Here is a 21,113-nt window from a genome sequence, read left to right as displayed (position 1 = left end):
ATTGAAAGTTGTGCGACAATGGTTGGAAGACTGAAGCCGAGTGATACTAGTTTGAGGAGCGTAGTCGGGTGACGGAGGTCGAGAAGATCGCAGTCGGCAGGTTGTTGGTGTCAGAGGGATTGTAGTTGGGCAACAGTGATTAGAGGACCTTAGTTAAGTGATGGTAATCCAATAACTCTAATCGGGCAACAATGGTCAAAAGACAAAATTTTGTAGGCGACGAAAATTGGAAGGATCATAGTCGGCAGAGAACAGAGGTCAGGTGCCATGGTCGGCGAGTAAGGACGATCGAAAGGACTGTAATTCAGTGACATTAATTCGACGGCCATCTGCTGACGTCTGACGATGGTCAAGTGACTCTAGTTTGAGGACTATAGTAGGTGGAGCGACGAAGGTCGGAAGGACTATAGTTGGGGGATGGTGGTCAAAGTATTGAGCAATAGTGTTCCAAGGACCATAGTCGTCAATGATGGCTAGTCAGTGAATGATCAAATGACATAACTCCATTTAACTGTCATATTGATTCCCTTGATAAAAAATCGTATTTTTAAGCATTTAAGCTCCTTAATGATGTCAAAATCAATCGATCATGATCTCGTTGGATTTGTCTCATAGAGATGTTTGATTTGACTATACACATGCCATATTTTGTGATCAATTGGTCATCCAATCGATCTCTTGAAGTTTCTAATTGTACTTCGGGCTCTTGATTTGGGTACGGATTGTACAACTCTTGATGTTGTTGGGTTTGTCTCATCGAGATATTCATTTTGATTATAAATTTGTTGAAATCAGAGTTCAAACGATCCTAAATTTAATTTTAAGAGTTTCTGCTTTAAGTATACCTTAAGATTGATTTTTTTATGACATATCAATAATATAAATCAAATATGATGGGGATAATTTGGGCCATAGTAAGAACCAAATTAGGACTAACACGAATTTGATATTTTTAGAATTATTTTGAGATAGATGTAAATATTTATGTCAAATATAAATCATAAATCCAATTTCATCAAAACCCTTATAATGTCCTCATAAATAGGAGTGTCAATTTCGGGGTCACTGGTAGGGTTCGGGTCGAACCCGAAACTGGCCCGATACTATTCAGGTCAACTTGAACCCGACCCGTTTATGTAAACGGGTCGGTTTTTCAGACCCGAACCCGACCCGCTTCGGGTCCGAGTCAACCCGACCCGACCCGATCCGACCCAAATGACCCGATTCAGACATAAAATTGCTAGTTTTCTGGTCCAAAAACGAGTCAAACTTCACTTTTTGGGTAAAAAAACGGGTCAAAATCAGGACAATCTCGGGTTCCCGGGTCAAAAACGGGTTTTTAGGTCAAAACGGGACATTTTCGGGTCAATTTCGGGTTGACGGGTCAACCCGAACCCGACCCGATTTTTGAAACGGGTCTAATTATTGAACCCGAACCCGACCCGTTTCGGGTTCGAGTCAACCCAAACCCGAAATTTTCTGGTCGGGTTCGGGTCGAGTTTTCCATTCGGGTCCAATATGACACCCCTACTCATAAATAATCTTTTTGAAGCTAGATAATTTTTTTTAACAAAAAAATTAAATATGTTTAACCCCTTGAGGATTTAAGGAGAATTTAGTTAAGATTTTAAGGTAAATCATTTTCTTTTTGAATCATTCTTAAATCTCAAATTTTATAAATCTAAATTGACAGAATTTACAAAGGAATTTTGAAGAATTAGAGTGTAATAAAATCTGAATTTATAAAATAAAATTAAAAAAAAAATTATTTTGCACAAGTACTATTTACCAAACAGCCCCTAGGGTAAGTGGGAGACTAGTGACACTGCGGTTTTGCACTTGCCGACGCCAAATTCATCCGGCCGGAACTGAGATGGCCGGAGAGATGGCCGATGATGCGAGAAGCATCTTCTCGCGCGCGGCGCTTTCTCTACCTCCTCCCCATGTATCCCTTGATCTCCTGTCTTCCGGGGTAGGTTCTCCACGCCCTAACCTCTTTTGTTTCCCTTCTTTTACAAATTTAAGAACTTTGACTAACTTCATTCTATGCGTATTTGCTTTACTCTGTGATCTTAGAAGACATAGCCCTGCGAATTGGCATGTCGCCTTGTTTTTACACCAAAATTCATACTTATCTGCCATTAACTTCTCATGCTTTTATCACTATTGATTGTGATAGTATTTTGCGTAATCCTACATTCAGTATTTCAAGCATTTTCATGCGAGATCCTCTGGAAGATAACTTTACTTTAACCTTGACTTCGTCACTTTTATATAATCGAGTAGGATAGTGTGGAGTTTTGGGCATGAGCTTTTCAACTGTGCAGTAGGTTTTATCTAACCAGTTTATTTACCGAGGTTTGAAATTGTTTAATCTCCTTTAAGACTATTTGGTTAATGTATCTTTTATGAAGAGAATCTGAACAATTGCAATCGAAACTACTCTGGTTGCAAGAAAGTGTAGAAGCGTAGGTTTCGAACATAGCTAAGATCACATAACTGATCGAAGGAAAAAAAAAAATATAGAAACTAGTCCGAACAATCACAATTGGTACAAAATATGACCATCACGCCACAAAAAAGTGCCTTTTCCCCTACAAATAATCCCCAAAATGCAATTGAAAGAGAAAATATTGTCACAAGCAATTCATTATAAATATTCTAGGTGTAGATTTCATTCCATCAGATTTCCCTAGATCTTGGCTAACCTCAAAAATATATCAATCTCAACAAAATGATACACAAATCCTTAAAGAGTTGCTACAAGAGGAAAAACATAATTCAGATCGTATAAATGGATGATAGATCTTACTAATTAGTTACTGAAACCAGTGAAAGGTCTGATGTGCTGGTTATCTCAGTTCTATCTTGCATATTATCTGTTGATAATATTTTCTATCTTTGTTTGAACAATCTTACCATATTTTTAGCTTCACGATGAAGCAGTTGTGGTCTTTTCTATAGTGAATATAAGGTTGGCTCAGAAAAATTTTCATATATCATTGCATTTGAGGAATCCCTTAGCCCTGTGAAAAATACGATTGATACTCCGTGGTAATTCCAGCTTTAGCGAAAATGCCATTTATTTTTCTCGTTCCCTTTTGCGTGCCTTTTTCCATGTAATCTAGTATTGCTTTACAGTCTGTATTTAGCTTTGGAGTTTGCTTTTAATATATGATTAATGTTATTGAGCTGACATCTGAACTTTTAATCATTTTTGCACTTTAGGTATGCGTGCGGTGTATCTTTAGATTGTTTGGGGTTCATGGAGATTTTTACTCCTGCCCATTCCTTACAGGTCCAGAGCTGCATTATTTTCTGAAGTTGCAAAATGGATGCCAAGCTGGCATCTCAGAAAATGGGCATAGCTCTTTTGGGCTCCACCAATGTTCAGAGGAATCAGATTTTAACCAAAAATATTGCTCAATATGTTTGGGTATACTACAATTCCCTCAGGACCTATATCTGGGTGAAGGGACATCCAAGGATAACTTTTCAATTGATGTCTTTGTGGAGAAAATTGCTGAATCTATAAAAATAGCGAATCATCAAATTGATGGGTTTTTTCTTGAAGTCTCAATACCACCAGTAATTGTTGCTAATGAACGTTCTATCTGGTAATGTCACTTTCTTTAATGTGCCTAGAATTAAATGCCTGAACACTGCCTATAGTTACAAATTGGAAATTTAAAAAGTGAAATTAATTATGGAAAACATTGCTTAAATATGGCTGAGTGAGGATGGCAAAAGTTCTTTATGCTGTGATAGTTGAAGTTCTTGGAACCACAAATATTATATATCCAACATAATATAGTGATCTTCATATATAATTATTTTGTATCGCTTTATGTAACTTTCTTGAAGTGGATTGGGCATTTTTGGCTCTAGGAAGGTGAGGTTTAACATGCTCTGTTAATCATCGCAATTAGGAGACTTTTTGATGAATTATGATGGTCATAAATTGGTAAACAGCTTTAAATATGTATTGAAAAAAAAATTATATATATATTTTTAATTTTAACACATAATTTTTACGTGTTTAGCTCAATTTGACCAAAAAAGAACCTGTTAAAGGCTGTTGCATGGTGCTTTGATGTCTTTCTTTTAGACTACGCTTTGTGATACGCCTAGGTTGCCTATTCTATATAACTAGAATGACGAATTAAAAGGTGTGCAAAAGCTTGTGTAGCTTGGCAGGACTGCATATGTTCTTTCTCTCCAGTTTCTTCTATAAAATTATTTTTAATTTCTTGTAGCTTATCATAAATTCTCTTATTTAGTAATTATTCAAGCCTCAGAAGAATGCGATAAACCAATGAAAATAACATTAGCAATAACGGTTTTCTTGTAGAACTCATTGACTATTGTTCTGTGCTGATTTTTCACTTGCTCCAGAGTCTTGTTGCATGTAGTTGACCGACAACCAACTTGTGTAGGTCGTATATGAAAAAGAAATATGATAGCGAAGCATGGTTCAAAAATAAGGCTCTCTACAATCAGATTTCCTTAAAGGATGCTCTGAGGTTATCTATAACTGAATCACTTGAAAACAAATTGGTACTTACTCTCCTTGTTCTCAGAAAATCTAGCTTACTATTCTCAGTCATAAGGTTGGAAAGAAAGTTGTATGTTGGTGAAGGTTTTTGGGGTTTATTTTACGTTTTGAAACATTCTAATTTTGAGCTTGTAGAGTGTCAAATCTGGTGCCAATTCTTTCCATATTTGTCTGGCGTACACCAACTCTGAGGCTTCATTAAGTCTCCAAAATTCTCTGAGAAAAGTTCAAAGTTCCAATAGAAGAAGAACAGGTATATAACTACCCTTTCCGTGCTTAATGTATTTTTCACATGCATCAGTACATATCTGAATGATTAACTTGATATTTTGCAAAGCTGTTCTTTTTTCTTTTATCTGCATTCAAACATTATAAGATGGTAGCTAGAAGCATGGATTTAAGCGTTGTCCATATTTTGGCACTTTGGATCAATTTCAAGTTGACCCAATCCTTAAAAATATGTTTTGTTCTGATGCGTTGAGTTTGATACCTAGTTATTTTGATCCACAAAGGACTGAAATTTTGGCCTTGCTTGAAACAACCTCTGGCTTAGCTTTATGTTGGACAAAAATACCTCAAATAATTGGCCTGCAAAGAACAACCCCAAGATTTGATCGTAGGTTCTTATCTTCATAGCATTCAACAATAGGCTATTCCACTACGCTGAGCCTATAGCTCATACGTACAAATTAATAATACCCTTAATTTGAGCTTAGTAAAACTTGATTCTAAAGCTTCGTTTAATATCATTCATTCTTTTTTTTGTTTTACTAGTAAAAACTTTTTCTTTTTTGGTCGCTTTTTTTATTCTGCTTTGAAAGCAGTTTTCCTAAAATAAATTTTGGAAAAATATGAAAAATTTTGTCCAGTTTTTTCATCCTAATAACCTGTACGTTGTGATTGCTGATTTTCTTATTACAAAAACAGACGATGTAAAACAAAGGAGGAAAGCCTAAATGTATGTCTCATTATGAATGCTAATATTGAGATTGAGGTGATTAATGCGAAAGAGTAGCATTGATTTGGTGTTCCAAAAACTTCCAAATATTTTATAATGAGATATGTATATTTATAATATATCTACAAACAGAGTAATTACTCTATAATATTTAAATTTGACATTCATCAAGAAAAACGTTTTATAAATATCATTTTGTGACTGGTTTTAGCTTTTCACAATAAAAATGGTGATTTAAACTAGGAAACTTTTGAGCATGAAAACCAGTAAAACCAAAACTTTCACGACGGGATCAACACAAAGTAAAATCAATAACAACAACAGCAACCATAAGCCTTTATCCTACTAAGTGGTGTCGGCTGCATGAATCTTTTTTCTCCATTCTATCAAGTATTCTCATTTAAATCTAATAATAAAAATATCATTTTTAATACTTTCTAACTAACTTTTTTTAGGTCTATCTCTACTTTTCTTAACATAGGCCGAATTCAATACCTCCACTCATCTAATTTGGTCAGCGGAAGGTTGGCGTTTGATGTAACTAAATCATCTAAGGAAAACTATGTCTAATCTTATCTGTTATTGAAGCCACTCCAGCCTTTTCACATATATACTCATTTCGCATTCTATTTCTAAGTGTAAAGCCACTCATCTACCTAAGCATCCTCATCTCTACAACACTTAACTTAATTTTATGCTTAATGGCCGACATTTTGTACCATAAAGCATTGCAAGTCTTACAACTATTTTATAAAATTTTCCCTTAAAATTGAGGGTACTTTTCTACACACAATAGGCCTTAAGCATTCCTCCACTTCAACCATCCGATTGGAAATCTACTAATAATATCTCCATCTATTTCTCCATCATTTGAGCAACTGACCAGAGATATCTAAAAAGTGCACTTTTTTAATGACTTGATCACCCAATGTCATAATTCTATCGATAGATTTATTACTACTAAAATTACACCCCACGTATTCGGCTGAATTAAGAAAACTTTTATTTGAGGAACATCCAATGCTTTTATGCTTAGAGTTGGGAATGCATGTGTTGCACAACCTAAATAAGGGCTTCTGTGATTTTTTGAAGTTTAATATGGTATATTCTTTTTTCTTTTATTATTGTTTCAAGAGAAAAAAATGCATTCACTGTTGCAGAGAAAGAGAACGTGGTGAAAGTTGTTGATCAGTGTGGCAATGGTCAGTTAGATTCTAGGGAACAGCTATGCAGTAAGTCTGATGCAGCCATCTTGAAAGAACTTAGTAGCTTGGACGACCATACTTTTTGTGATCTTTTTGAATTACCACCCAAGAAGGTTAGCTTCCATCCATTCAAGAAACCTTATCTACCTTTTTAGTGTTTTCCAATGGCCTAATTGCTAAATAACTTTTGTACCTTTCCTCTAGGCATCCAATTCTTGCAAGTTGATGATCACATGCTATAGAATGCCCGTGTTTATTGGAGGGAGATATTTGAAGGTGGTCCTGTTCCTGAAATGCTACTCCTGCATTTTTGTCCGATATTAACTATGAAGTCTTAATGTTTCTTGCTTACTTACATGTTCAAGCTTCATATTGTTCCATGCCATTTAAGATTGCATAAAGGATGGCAGTAGTTGCTTCATGTGTGTCACTTTTATGTAAATAGCTTGATAATGAACAATGACCAATGATATTAGATTCAATAAAAGCTGTACTAACTAGTAAGCCACCAACTTGTCATAGCCAATGCTAAATCCGTATTCTTGATATGCATTTAAGTTGGCACGGCATGCACAGAAGGCCTAAATCCATTTTCCCATATATATCAAACTTTGGACTCTATTTAGCATATAAGAACATCTGAAGAACTCTCATGGTAGTCCAACTGAAGTAAGTGGTTGATGGTGTTATTGTGTCTGGTTGTTCATAATTATACTATTTTTTATGTCATTTTATTTCCACCTTTGACGCATTTGATATAAAGCTTATGCTTTGTTTTTTTGGTTCACAAAAAACAGTTTTCAAGGAAGGTGAGCCAAACACTCTGGATAATTGATGATGAAAGAATGGGAGAAGCATCTGTGGAGGTGTTAATTATATTTCATGATTGCTGATTATTTTTTTTGTTTTTTATTTAAAGTGATTAATCTTATTGATATTCATATTCTACTCCAATGCTCTAACATGTATTGAACTTGCTTTAACACTATCATTGGTTCATACTGTTTGGCAGGAGATAGTTGGGACTCCTGCTCTTGAAATATGTAGAGGTGACAGCTACAAATTTCATGCTGCTGGTAGAGAAGATATTGATGTATAAATTTGATTCTGCAAGTAAGTTTATTTACTGTTCACCTCGGGTTGACTAAACACTTTTGTACTTAGGTGCGGATGCTAGGATCTGGTCGGCCTTTCTTAGTTGAAGTGTCGAATGCAAGATTCTTGCCTTCAATGGTTGATGTTGTCCAAATGGCTGTGAAAATAAACAATTCAGAGAAAAAATATGTATATTACAATACATGAATATAATTTCTTTTTTATTTGATTTTATGATTACTTTGCTCAATTGCTTATTATGATACCGGAGTTCGGTAATCATTTCAAATGATTCATAGGTTATGGTGAGGAACCTTGAAGTAGTTGGCAGTGAAGCATGGAATCTTATGCGTGTTGGAGAGGCAGAGAAGCAGGTTTCTTTGTTTATTATAATGCTGTCAGCTTTATGTGTAAGGAGAGAGAATTTACTAATTAAATTGATTTTACTTCCATTCAGAAACAGTATGCTGCTCTAGTATGGATTTCTCGCCCGCTGACGGATGAAGACCTGCAGAGTATTTCTTCTGTAGATAACATGGTGAAGCATCATCATTCATCCTGCTTTTATAATTTCACGCAATTTTCGTCCAAATTTGTTTACTAATGTGCATTATTCAGTTTTCCCTTTTTCTTATTCGGAAAGTGTTCCTTACTTGACACCTATGATGCACCGACACTTCTCCTCAAAGAGGCGTACAGTGTTCGACACATATCCGACACGACACACATCCGCACTCCTCCGACACGTGTTGGACATGCCGAAATCTTGTCTGATTAAAAAAATATTTAATACAAATTAGACACGCGTGTGCGACACGCGTAACTTAAATATTTTATGAATTTTTTTAAAACGTGCATCTTAAATACAAATTTGGTGGTCGATGCTAGTAATTTCTACACCCACAACTTGACATCTCATCTTTGTCCAACGTCTTCTCAACATCGACGACCAACACACTCTCAACATCGACAATAAATGCCCTCTTAACATTGACGCCCAATATTTACTGCATAACATCAATGCCTGACTCCCGATAGTACTATGATCTCCTCTCTCGATGACTGATAAACAATGCCTGACTCCCGATAGTACTATGATCTCCTCTCTCGATGACTGATAAACAGCATCAGCACTCGACTCTTGACATCCTAATATTAATCATTTTAAGCTCAAATTTTAGTTAAATGACTTATTATTTATAAATTAATTTTTAAAATTATACTTATTTAATTTTTATACACTATTTTTAGAATATAAAACTATAATACCGTGTCCAACCCGTGTCCGTGTCCTATATTTTCAATAATTGACGTTTCTCGGTTCGTGTTGTGTCATATCCGTGTCGCCGTGTCCGTGGATGTGCATCATCATAGCTTGGCACTGTGCTACACTGAGTGTGCATCACTAGCATGTTTAATGATTGTTTCTATGGTGGCAAAAAAACTCTGTAGTTTCTTTAGATGCGGTTGCTGAAACTGATATTTTGTTGCTGAGACTGATATTCATGGTGCAGCAAGTCTCTTGGGTGGATGTAGTGGAAACTGTGGCATATTGCTTTGTTTGGGATGTTTAAATATTTAAGAACGTATTGAACAGTTGAAAAAATTAAATTGTTGCTCATTCTGTTGTTTAATTTTTGTGTTGCAATCCATTTTTAGAAGAATTAGGATTTCATGAACCACACAACATTCCGATAATTTACATGGTCTGTGAACTTGCAAATGTATTACATGGTCAAATCACCATTCATCTTTTTAATATCCTCTTCTTAATTGCATGATTATAGATTAGCTATATCTTTTCTAACAACCTACCAAAATATTAGTTTTAACCAGTTCCTTTCTCTTCATTGAGCTTTAAGCCTTTAACATTATCTTTTGTTAGATAGCTTAATAGCCCTTTTTTCCTATAAAATTTGTTTAATTAAGCATTCTTCCATTTTTTTTCCTTTCTTGGTATGATAGGAAATTTCACAGAGTACGCCAATTAGGGTGCTTCATCGGAGGAGTCCATTAGAGCGTAAGAGAATCATTCATTGGTAGGGCATTTTCTTTTTAAATTAGTTACATTATCAACTTATTAGCGCTCGGTAACGATGAAGAATTACTGGCAATAATTCATAAGTTTAGTACTTTGTACATAATGCGAATTCACTTTACAGTATATATTTTCTTAATAAGAAGAGAATAAGGAAGGAAAGAGAAAAATCAGGTTGTGGCATAACCGTATCCGCATACCATGAAATGAATTTCACTTACTAGTGCATTCTTGTCTAACAGGATGAAGATTGAGAAAATTGTTGGAAGCAGCCAATTTTTTCTGTTACATCTTTGCACTCAGGTACCTACGATCATCTGAAACTTCTTTGGAAAAACCTTTTTCTTTAGATAATCACGCTAAGCTTTCATAAGGTCAGCGCTTATGATCATTGCCAGAGTTTAGCATCTAATCATTTATGTTCAAATTTTACTGCATGAATATGTTTTTTTTTTTTTTTAAGGTTTAGTTAGTCCAACATAGTTTAATCAGCATGGCATTTTCTAGATGTATTCCATAGTTGGAATCAGCTTTCTTCAATTTAGTCATGCTTTTGTGATAGACCGGTCCAGCCGGCCCAGCCCTTGGGCCGGTTCTGGTTTACAGCAGGCCTGTTCCACAAGAATCAAATCTCACATCCGTTGGGGTGGGGTCCACTGCCTAGGGAAGAGAGAGAGAGAGGGAGCTGTTTAGTTCTTTTGAGTTAATTTTATGTTTGCTTTAAGTAGAAGTTTGTATTAGGGTTAGGGCATTATGTTTGTTTGCTGAATTTGATGTGGGAAGTTTTGGCGTCTTGGTCTCTAGCGGCGACTAGAGATTTGGGAGAGAACGATCCTCCTCTCGAATTGAGCATCAACTGTATCTCTATACTTTCCTTCCGTTTCTTTTATTATTGCAAGTTTTCTCGCTGTTTTGTTTGATTTGTTTGGAGGATTATGCTGAAAGGTCACCGAAATCTCAATATTGGTAAGAAACACCGGCGTCTACAAGTGTTCCTATCATTTCACTGACTCTATTTTTTTATAAGAGTTTCAATAGTAGTTAGGTTAAGTTTTCTTTGATTTATTCTTGCTTTTGCTGGTATCTTTCTTCGATATTTTTAATAGCTAACTTTTTTTTTTAATAATTTTTGTTTTGTTCTATATTTTATGATTTCTAGACTTTTAACATTAAATGATACAAATGCAGGCTGGAACTTATATTAAGGAGTTTGTACATGGAGATCTTGGCCGTACCTTTCCTAGGTAGGTAATAGGGCTTCTCTCCTTATGCTTTACATATCCTAAAGCTCTGACATTTGTTGAAATAAGAGCAACCTTTTTGCTTATAAAAAAATTTAGGATCATATGAAGTCTTTATTTCTTTCATTGCTCGCCTTTGCCTTCTAAAATATTTTTAGAAAGATTAGCATCAGAAAACCTGCTAACCATTGTTGACCGTTTCTTCTCTCTTGTTTGAGAATGATGCCTAACTCATTTGGTCTTCCTATTGCAGCATTGGATCTTTATTGGCCTGCAGGGTAGAGATACTGCAACTAGACGTCACTGACGTGAAGATGGATGTTTTCATTTGAAATGCTTTTGATTTTTTTTTGCTATTAAGTTTTCGTTTGTGATGACTTTTTTATTACTTTTTAAAGCAGTTTTTAAATACAATTTTTTAATTATAAATTTTTATGCTAGAAAACTGCTGTAAAAATAAATAAGAAAACGTCCCAAACGAAGTCTAAGGCTTTGTTTGGGACGATTTTCTTCTTGCTTTCTAAAATATTTTTTTAGTAAAAAAATTTCTTGAATTTGAAATTTTTATACTAGAAAGCCATTTTAAAAAATAGTTCGAAAGCTGTCCCAAACAAAGGCTTCATTTGGGACACCTTTTTTGCTGCTTTCTAAATCGGCTTTCTAATACAAAAATTTCTAATTCACAAAATTTTTATACTAAAAGATGTTTTAGAAAGCAGCAAAAAAAACTATCACAAACAAAGCCAAAGTCTAAATTTTATGGCAAAATGGCTTTTAGTTCTATTAGCCGGCTTTTGCAGCTTTCGTGGCTTCTTCATTTGACAAGTTGAAGAGTAAGATCATTTGGAGTTCAAGTTAGTTAAACTGAGATTTACCCAGCGGTTCTGCTGGTAAGGAGCTGTGCAATAAATGCTCGTTCTTTGTCTGAGTTGTAAAAATTTTAATCAATCTCGTATTTGTCAAACGAAGTATTCTTTACTATTGAATTATGTTTATCGTTTTCTATGTTACAACTGATGTAGCTTCTTCTCTTTTTCTGTTCGTTTTTATTTTCTTTTTTTATTCTTTATTAGTTATGCCCAAAGGAGTTGAGGCTCTCAATCATTAAACTGAAGTTTCATTTTGGATGACTTTTTCTTTTCTATTTTTCAAAGTAATTTTTTAGTATAAATTTTTTTTGAAATATAAATTTTTATACTAAAAATTTGTTTTTAGAAAGCATTAAGAAAGTCACCCCACACGAAGCTTAAAACTGGAGAGATTATTACATGCGGAATGTGGACGCAGAGAATCATTCGGTTCTGTGATTGTGAATAATAAAAATATAATAAAATTACAGTGGTGAATAATAATTATGTTTTTATTGCTCGAAGTCATAAAATCGAATTATTCATTGGATACGGATTTCGCAGTCATGTAGCTGCATTTTGTAAAAATAATTTGATATATAATGATTCCTTCATCACAAGAAATTTTCCAATATAAGCTGTCATACTTTTCTTAGAAATTAAAAACACTCATCCAAAAGAAATTAAAAATTTGCTTGGATGAGTGTTTTATTTTTATTTTTATTTCTTTTTTAACTTAACTTTCGAAAGCAGGAATCATACTTTTTTGGCTTAGTTGCTGCAATCAATAATGAATTATAGGTAGGCTAATTACAAAGTTAATTGGAACGAATGATCCGTTTGGGGCGATTTCAATGTTTTGTAAATATAATTGTTAAGAAAAATATATATTTTTCGAAATAATTATGAATAATATAATTAATAACAATAATAATAATAATTTTCTTAGTCATAGCAAACTATTAAATTTTATGTATAAAAAATAATTTTAAATTATAAATGTTTTAAAATATAATAAACAAATTAAAATATGATAATAATTTGAAAAATAACATAAGTAAAAATTTATCTCTAAGATACCCTTAAGAAGGGCAAATTATTGTGTCCGGTGTCTGGATTCGTCGGGACACCAATAAAAATGCGCCACGTCATTCAAAAATAAAGGGGCCTAGTGCATCCGGGTGAGGTGGCGTGTCCGGATTGGATGTCTGCATGTCAGGACGCAAAAATTTGCCCTTAAGAAGAGATATATTTAACTTTTTTTACATTTATTAACAAGGTGGTGATTTTTTTTTTTTTTTTTTGTGGAAATTTATTTTTTGTTGAGATATTTAAGTAAATTCACACATAATACATACTATTAATTAATAGCCAAGGCTTGAACTGAAGACATCAAACAGAGCAGCAGCTAATATTTCTGGGCACTTCAGATTTTCACTAACATTGATGAGATTTCAATATATAAAAAATGTTCAGATTTCACACCGCTAAATCAATTTCCAAACATAGAACCTTATTGGCTTCAAGAACAAGCCTTTTTCTTTTCTATGATGTCATGAATTAATGGTTCCATGAGAGCCCCATCATCTTCGCCACAAAGCCATAACGATCAGCAGCTTCTTCAATCTACCAATAGATCAGAGAAGACAACATTCATCAATAGAAGTGACAAACAGTATTAATCAGTTGCAGTTCAATCCAAACTAGAGCTTAATTTGGTAATGATTTTCCATTATCCATTATTTTGATGTAAAAAAAACATCTGATAGAAAGTAGAGTCTTTTTTATTGATTTTTAAAACAGGTTTTTAGTTCAAATTTTTTAATTTTTGTACTAAAAAGTTGCTTTAAGAAGCAATAAAAAAGTCGTCCCAAACAAAGCCTTAAAGATACAAAAACTAATGCGAGGCAGAGGAAGCAAACCATTTTTTGAGTTGAGCGACCAGCTCCATGACCAGCCTTGCGATCAATGCGGGCTATGATGGGATTCTTCTGTGGAGTTTTCAGGATGTACTGCATTGTCTGACATAAGAGAAGGAAAAAAAAGAAAGTTACATGTCTGTTATATCACTAATAATATATATCCTACAAATTTATAGTGGTCAGTGATGATTTTTTTTTTTTTTTTTGCTTTGTTTTCTTTGTGGGCTCCGAAAATTCGGCTTCTCTTTGCTTCTCCTCTCATCTCTTCCTTTGGGTATAGCATGAGGGTCAACATTCTTATGATCTGAGAGATCATGAGGTGATTTTTGGCTTCAATTGCAACTTGTGAATTGAGAATTGCATTGTTAATTTGAAGCACCATCCATATTACTAATCCGCAAGAACTAAAATGCCTGAACATGGAAATCTTATATAAAGTAACAGGCTCATATTTGAATTCAAATGCAAGAAAGAGGAAGTCTCATTGAACTGTGCTGTGGAATGTTTCTTTTATGTTGTGTCAGATTATTATAAAATATATCAATAGACTAAAAGCCTAATTACATTCACAATCAATAGCATTTTAAAGTAATTGCACTTGCATTCCTAATCTTGTTACATGCTAAAAGATTGGCGGTGATAGAGTTTTGTTTTATATCTTAGTCCGGGACAAAAATTCAACACGCACAAAAAAAATTATAGGAGATCAAATATTTCTATGCGGAAAACCCAATAAGGAGAAAAATACGAGGCCTAGCTCAGTTACAATAATCCTCCGGGACAAAAATTCAACACGCACAAAAAAAATTATAGGAGATCAAATATTTCTATGCGGAAAACCCAATAAGGAGAAAAATACGAGGCCTAGCTCAGTTACAATAATCCACTATTGAGTAGAAGATATAAGAATTCTCCCTTCCTCACGATTGAAGAAGATGGGAGTAGTTACAGTACAATTTTCAAATTTTCTTGTAGGGATTATAAAAGTCTGATGTCCATAGGAGAACATTTAAAACCGAAGACAAGGTTAAAGATTGATAGAAATATGGCGATAATGGTGACAATTGCTGGTGGTAGTCATTGACAATGATAGCCGAAAAAAGAAAAAAAAATTTTTTAGTTCTCTCAGCTCTTAAAACTCCCTTTCTATAGAGAATGAAGCTCTATTTATAGGTTTTTAGAGATGATATTTTGATTAATTTAGCTAGAATCCAAAGCACTCCATTGTACAGTCCAAGTCGATTTCTTTGATAGTAGATTATTTATCAAATCTTTTAATGTCTTAATGATATCAGAATCAAGTTATCTTGGGCTCATCAAATTTGTCTCATCGAGCTGCTCGATTTGACTATAAGTATGCTATAATTGAAAGTTGTTTGGTCCATCAATTTATGTTCAAAAGTTTTCAAACATAATTCAAGTGCTTGATTTGAGCTCATTTGGAATAAAATCAGATTATTTGTAGCGTCAATAGGCTCGTCTCATCCAGATATTAAGTTTTACTATAAGTTTATTGAAATTAGAGTTTGGATGATCTTGAATTTAATTATGAAAGTTTCTAATTCAAATATTATCTTGACTCATTGAGATTCATGACGATTTTATAGGAGTTTCAAATCTTATTATTCCCTTATTCATGATAATTTCACTTCTTGAAGTTAGTTACTTTGCTTGACAATATCATCATACAAAAGCAATTATATTTTTATATGTATGACTTTTTTTTTATTAGATTTAAATGAAAATTTAACTCCTAACAGGACACGATGGAGAAAAATGATTCTATGTAACACATCCCACGTAGTAGGATAAAGGCTTGATATTATTGTTATTGTATATACTACTATTTAACTATTACACGTGTATAAATCATCATTTGTTATTGGCAAATTGTACTTTATATTCTTTGAAACATGATGTAATGTATCATCATACTAGTATTTTGTGGTGTCCGAGTTGCATACTTTTTTCTTTGAAAAGTTCTAGAAGAACCAAACAACAAGAACAATTTCCGCATATCAGATCTAAAACTGCAAAACTAAAATAATTGAGGAAATTCTTACACGATTTTGAAAAAAATGAGGATGAAACTAGCCGTTAAAATATTGTTTAATCTTAAGAAAAAGGAAGGTAAAAATGGGAAGAAAAAAAAAGGATGCTTACAGCTAACATCTTAAATGAGTGTAGTGGCACAACACGATCGTCATGGTCTGCTGTCAATAGCATAGTAGATGGATATTGGATCGATGCATTGGAAGTCTTCTGCCATGGCCTCGCCACATTGTGCAATGGTGAATATCTGCAGGATCGACAGAGAATGAAAGCTGTTGAGACATACATCTTACGAGGACCAGAATCTTCAAACAAAATACTAAGTAAAATAAGAAAAAAGTACCGCAGACCATGACGATGAAAGCTATAAAAGCGATTTTCTAGAAAACTATCATTCTAAGAAAGCACTTTTTCGATTGATAAACATGACTTTTTTCCCACATTTTATATTCTTAACACACAAAAACTGGTTCTCTTGCTTAAGGAAATAAAAGCATGCAGCAAAAGCTACTGTAAATAACCAACATTGCAAGGAAAGGTTAACATTGTGATTTTGAGATGAAATAGTTGTATAACTTGAGATGCTCAAGGAATAAAACTAAAAGATACAACATTGCAAGGGAAGGTTATTTGATTTGACGTGATTATGCAATTTTTTTTTTTGGACATTTAGGCCAATTAAGGTAGACTCACACACACATGGCATACACAAGACTCGAACCCAAGACCTCTTAGTTGGTAGCCTAAGCTCCCAACTAACAGATCAAGGTGAGCCGTGTCGATTATGCAATATAAATACATTGCAAAAGCATTTTCCATCATCGTATATTATTGGACAAGTTTCCATTATCATTTGTAATTGGATAAGAGTTTTTACTTTGTGTGAACTAGTTCTTGTATTTTGCCAAATTTTCACAATGGATGAGGTTTTTTAGTGACATTAATGAACAAGTTTGGGAAGCTTATGCTAACAAAAAGATTATCATTATTATTTCGCTTGTTAATGTCAAGCTTAAGAACGTTAAGATTAAACAATTTCTTGAATTTGTATTTTTCCTAAGAATATTGGCATTAATAAACTAGCTTGAACATTGATATCCTTAAGCTCTTAAGCTCAATTTATGTTCAACAAGTAGTTTGAAATACTTGAGAGAATAGATAACCTAAGAAGGTGATATAGTTCACAACAAATTTAAATTACTGCAAGAAGCAATCTCTATAACTAAATAGAAAGGGAACTCATACCTAATAAGCCAGTGGAATTCTTCCTCGATATCTGAACAGCCAAATTCAGATGTCCAAGCATGGCCTGAGTAAAAATACAAGTTTAAGCAGAATGTCAAACTAACAAGTTTATCACTTATAAATTAGTTCTCTGTGAAGGAGATCAGATCTCTGCAGAACAGTTTTATTTAAATTTATTTATAGTAAGCTTGAAATTTATGTGGGATCTAACCAATAGTGAATTTGTGAAAACGAAGCATATCCATGACACCAACATGAACAAGGGCGCAACCAAAGAGATCGGGCCTCTGCAGAACAATTTTATTTAATTTAGTTTGATGCATAAGTAACTAAATTAACTAAACATCTAAAGGTGTAGATGACAAACAAAACAAAGATGTAAGTTCATTTCCATTGAATTTTGTCATAAGAGAAGAAACACATCAGTATAATAGGGGCCAAACCTGATTTATGCAAGCTGCAACTAGTAGTCCACCATTGCTTCCACCTTCTATACACAGTCTACTTGAATTAGTGTAGCCAGCTGAAATGAGGAATTCAGATGCAGCTATAAAGTCGTCGAAGCAATTCTGTTTCTTCGAAAGAGAACCTGCTTTATGCCATTCTTCCCCATACTCTCCACCGCCACGAATATTTGCTATACAAAATACAAAACCGAAATTTCTTGCGAGAACTACCCTATTAACGCTAAAATATGGTGTTAGACTATAGTTAAAACCCCCATAACCATATAGCAAAGTTGGATGAGATCCATCTAAAGTGATATTCTTCTTTGAAACGACGAACATCGGTATCTTAACCCCATCTTTACTAGGAAAAAAGACCTGAGAATGAAGAACAATAAGCTCCCTAAAAAGATTAGTTGAAATCCATTAGGAGATGTAAGTGCTATTAAATAGAGGGGAATTGAGGTAGACCTGTTTAACCAGAAAATCTCCTCTATTAAATCCAGGAACCAAAACTTCTCTGAATATCTTTATTTCAGGAACACTAGTTGACAAATTGCACTTATAAATAATTCCTGGTGTAAGAAAGCTACTGAAGCTAAAGAAAATCTCAGTATCTTCACGCTTGCCTGAGACCTCAGTGACTGAACCAATGTCTATGGGTAAACAATGTAGAAACTGACCAGTTTTTAAGTCTCTTATCTGCAACATATGCTTAACATTGCTAAGATAACAAACCAGAAGTTGGTTTCCATTAACAGCATAAGCAGACTGTAGCACATCCTTTTGATCTTCTTTTAATATATCAATCCATTCATCAGGTTTAGTGAGATCAACACGTACTAATTTATATCTTGGAGCTTCTTTATTTGTTAAAAATGTGAATTCAGATTCATCATTTGCAATGACTGAATATCGTGCTTCAAAAGTATCAACCAATTTGATGAAGGAAAGAAAGCCTTTGCTTCCCTTGAAACCTTCAAGTCCCCCAGAAAGTGTAGCTAAATCGCAGTAGTATAGCTTATTTACTGGATCACAGCCTTCAAAGATATATAAAATAATATACTGCAATGCCAGTTAACATAATCAGAAAGAGAGAGAGATTTCTAATTCTTCCAAGCAAATTATTCAAAATCTATAAAATTGAGATTAAGCAGAATGATGACTCATTATAAGGGCGGATCAAGCTTCTTTTTTTAGGGTGGGCAAAAAAAAAATTTTTGTGAGGGATGGGCAAAAATTCTTAGGATTGGTAAAAGTAAGGCAAAAAAGATTTTTGAGGGGGGGCAAAATGCCCAAAATATCCAAAATATTTCAAAATCTCCCCTCTAAATATTAAAAAAGAATTTTTTGAGGGTGGGCATTTGCCCACCCTAAGCTATGGGTGGATCCGCCCATTTCAATAACAAAGGCAGGCATAAACAAGTGAAATTATATTTGTCAAAATGTCTTCACAAAACCAAATAAAAAATCCTCTATACTGCATAAGAGGAAGAAAGGGATAGTGAGAAGCTACAATTCAATACCTTCCCATCTTCAGTAGCAGTTGCTCTAAATCTGTACTTCGGATTCTCAGGGTCTTCCCAGCACAATAAATCTTCAGATTGATCGGTACCCAAAAAATGGTAATAGAGCTGATGATTAAGATTGATACCAGTCTCCATTCCAGAATCTACATTATCCCATTCTCTGCAATAAAACAACAATAAGTATCAAAACAGTACTTGAAGCATATATGTAACATATGTTCTACTAACTTTGGAGCCGGATATCTACTGTAGAAGAACCCCTTCCCATCTACGGTCCAACTAACGGTCGAAAATTTAACCTGCAGATGTTAAAAAGCATAATCAGAACAGAAGCTGCAGCTATGGTAACAAAAGCAAGATTAGTTACAGTTTTAGAAATAGAAGCAGCAGCAAGAGGAACAGAAGAACAGGGCTCTGTTTGATAAAGTTTTCTGATGTCCGCTCCACTTTTGGATGGTAGGAATTGTTTTAAGGTGTTTGTAAAAATATTTATGAGAAGCATGGTTTAAATAGCTTCAGATTTTTTTTTTTTTGACAATTTTAGCTTTTTATTTGATAATTATGTTTATATATTAATTAAGATTAGAATATTTTCTTATAATTATAAAATTAATAAATTTATTTGATTGCATCCAACTAAATAATAATTTTATATATTAATTAACAAACTTCATTGCGCAGAAACAGAAAAAAAAAAAAGTAGCAGCAGCTGTTATAGTTAAAAAAGCAGATTGAGGGAGAAGAAGAAGAGGTCATTCCAAAAAAGCTTTATTTTACCCATGAAATCGTATCAGGTTCGGGCTTCTTATCATCAATCCGCATTACTCTGATCGTAATCCAATCGCTCCCATTCGAGCTAAGACCATAAGCCAAATGTTCACCATTTCTACTAATCGCTGCAATGCTGAGAGCGACAGTCCCATCCTCGCTTAGCGCATTGGGGTCGAGCAAGACCTCCGGCTCTGAATCCAATTGACTCTGCAATCAAAACCCTAGGATGAAATCATAAGGGCTATTTTGTTGCATTTAATAAATATTACTTTTAATGATATTAAATTATTCTCTATGTAATTAGCCAAATATTAGAGGAAGAAGGTACCTGGACGAACAGGACACTGTGTGACTGCAGACCGCTGTTATGAAAGTAGAAATACTTCTCTCCCCGCTTAAATGGCGCCTCATACCTCTCATGGTCGAACAACGCAGTGATCTCACAACGCAGCTTCTCCCTCTCGCTGCACTCAGCCAACACCGAATCAGTAACCGCCGCTTGCGCCTCCACGAACGCCTTCGTCTCCGGCGATTCCAGGTCCTCCAGCCTTCATCCACCATTAAAGACAAATAAAGCTCCAAACTTTATGAAAGAAGAAACATGGGAATAAAAAGAAGAAGAGCAATGGAGTGAGAGCTCACCATCGATAAGGGTCGTGAATGGCGACGCCATGGTAGTTATCAACAATGGAGTCGTCGCGGCGGGCTGCAGGGTAGAGAAGGCGAGGAAAAGGATCAGAGAGGGAGCCCATGGAGAAAGGGAAGAAGAAAGGTGATGCCTTTGAAGGAAAAACAGAGAAAAGCTTCAGTTTTGGTGATGCAGGACTCCCGGAATTTAATGACAAGAAATGGAGGGAGAGCGAAAGAGACGGATAAGGAACTTGGTGATGGAGTAAGGGTGTCGCCATTGTGTTGCCGCCGAGATGCTTTCATAGGTTCATGTTTTCGCGAGCTTGGACAGAAATTCCACATTAAATGAATTTGAATTTTTATGACGTTATATATCGAATAATTAAATAAGAAAATGAATTTTACTTAAATTTAATACTATTTTTATTGGCTTTTTTAAATGATTGATTTACATGCATACCCCAATATTCTTATATAATTATACATATCATAATTTAAATTTATTTATTTATTTATCATTTTAATTGACTAAATTATATATATATATATATATAAATAAATTACATGCATTAAATATA

At 34.2% G+C, this 21,113-nt stretch overlaps 2 protein-coding genes across 3 annotated transcripts; one reads left to right on the top strand and one right to left on the bottom strand.

The window, feature by feature from the left end:
• The first annotated feature begins 1,813 nt into the window (after positions 1-1,813).
• Positions 1,814-11,438, top strand: LOC110099157 (putative tRNA pseudouridine synthase Pus10). The gene is made up of 15 exons (XM_020826242.2): positions 1,814-1,972; positions 3,229-3,617; positions 4,437-4,557; positions 4,691-4,808; positions 6,674-6,831; positions 6,923-6,994; positions 7,516-7,584; positions 7,731-7,811; positions 7,883-8,002; positions 8,113-8,187; positions 8,271-8,351; positions 9,779-9,852; positions 10,094-10,154; positions 11,040-11,095; positions 11,346-11,438. Exons 1-15 carry the CDS (start codon positions 1,874-1,876, stop codon positions 11,422-11,424), a joined length of 1,653 nt encoding a protein of 550 aa, XP_020681901.1. The 5' UTR covers positions 1,814-1,873; the 3' UTR covers positions 11,425-11,438.
• A 1,916-nt stretch (positions 11,439-13,354) lies between these two features.
• On the bottom strand, positions 13,355-20,830 carry LOC110099098 (prolyl endopeptidase). 2 transcript variants are annotated; one of them, XM_020826135.2, is made up of 12 exons: positions 20,548-20,830; positions 20,234-20,453; positions 19,912-20,112; positions 19,363-19,433; positions 19,132-19,294; positions 18,077-18,670; positions 17,603-17,983; positions 17,371-17,446; positions 17,160-17,223; positions 16,026-16,161; positions 13,863-13,961; positions 13,355-13,566 (listed from the first exon to the last, which is right to left on the bottom strand). In XM_020826135.2, the coding sequence occupies exons 1-12, from the start codon at positions 20,811-20,813 to the stop codon at positions 13,501-13,503; spliced, it is 2,337 nt and encodes a 778-aa protein (XP_020681794.2). In that variant the 5' UTR covers positions 20,814-20,830; the 3' UTR covers positions 13,355-13,500. The 2 variants fall into 2 exon arrangements, with proteins under 2 accessions (XP_020681794.2, XP_028549222.1); XM_028693389.1 differs by lacking the exon at positions 20,548-20,830 and having other exon boundaries at positions 19,912-20,126; positions 20,234-20,374.
• Between the last annotated feature and the right edge of the window lie 283 nt (positions 20,831-21,113).

This window comes from Dendrobium catenatum, unplaced genomic scaffold, assembly GCF_001605985.2.
Source record: "Dendrobium catenatum unplaced genomic scaffold, ASM160598v2 fragScaff_scaffold_264, whole genome shotgun sequence".
Lineage (NCBI taxonomy): Eukaryota > Viridiplantae > Streptophyta > Magnoliopsida > Asparagales > Orchidaceae > Dendrobium > Dendrobium catenatum.
The sequence above is the reverse complement of the archived record's forward strand: the minus strand, read 5'-3'. Positions and strand labels throughout refer to the sequence as shown.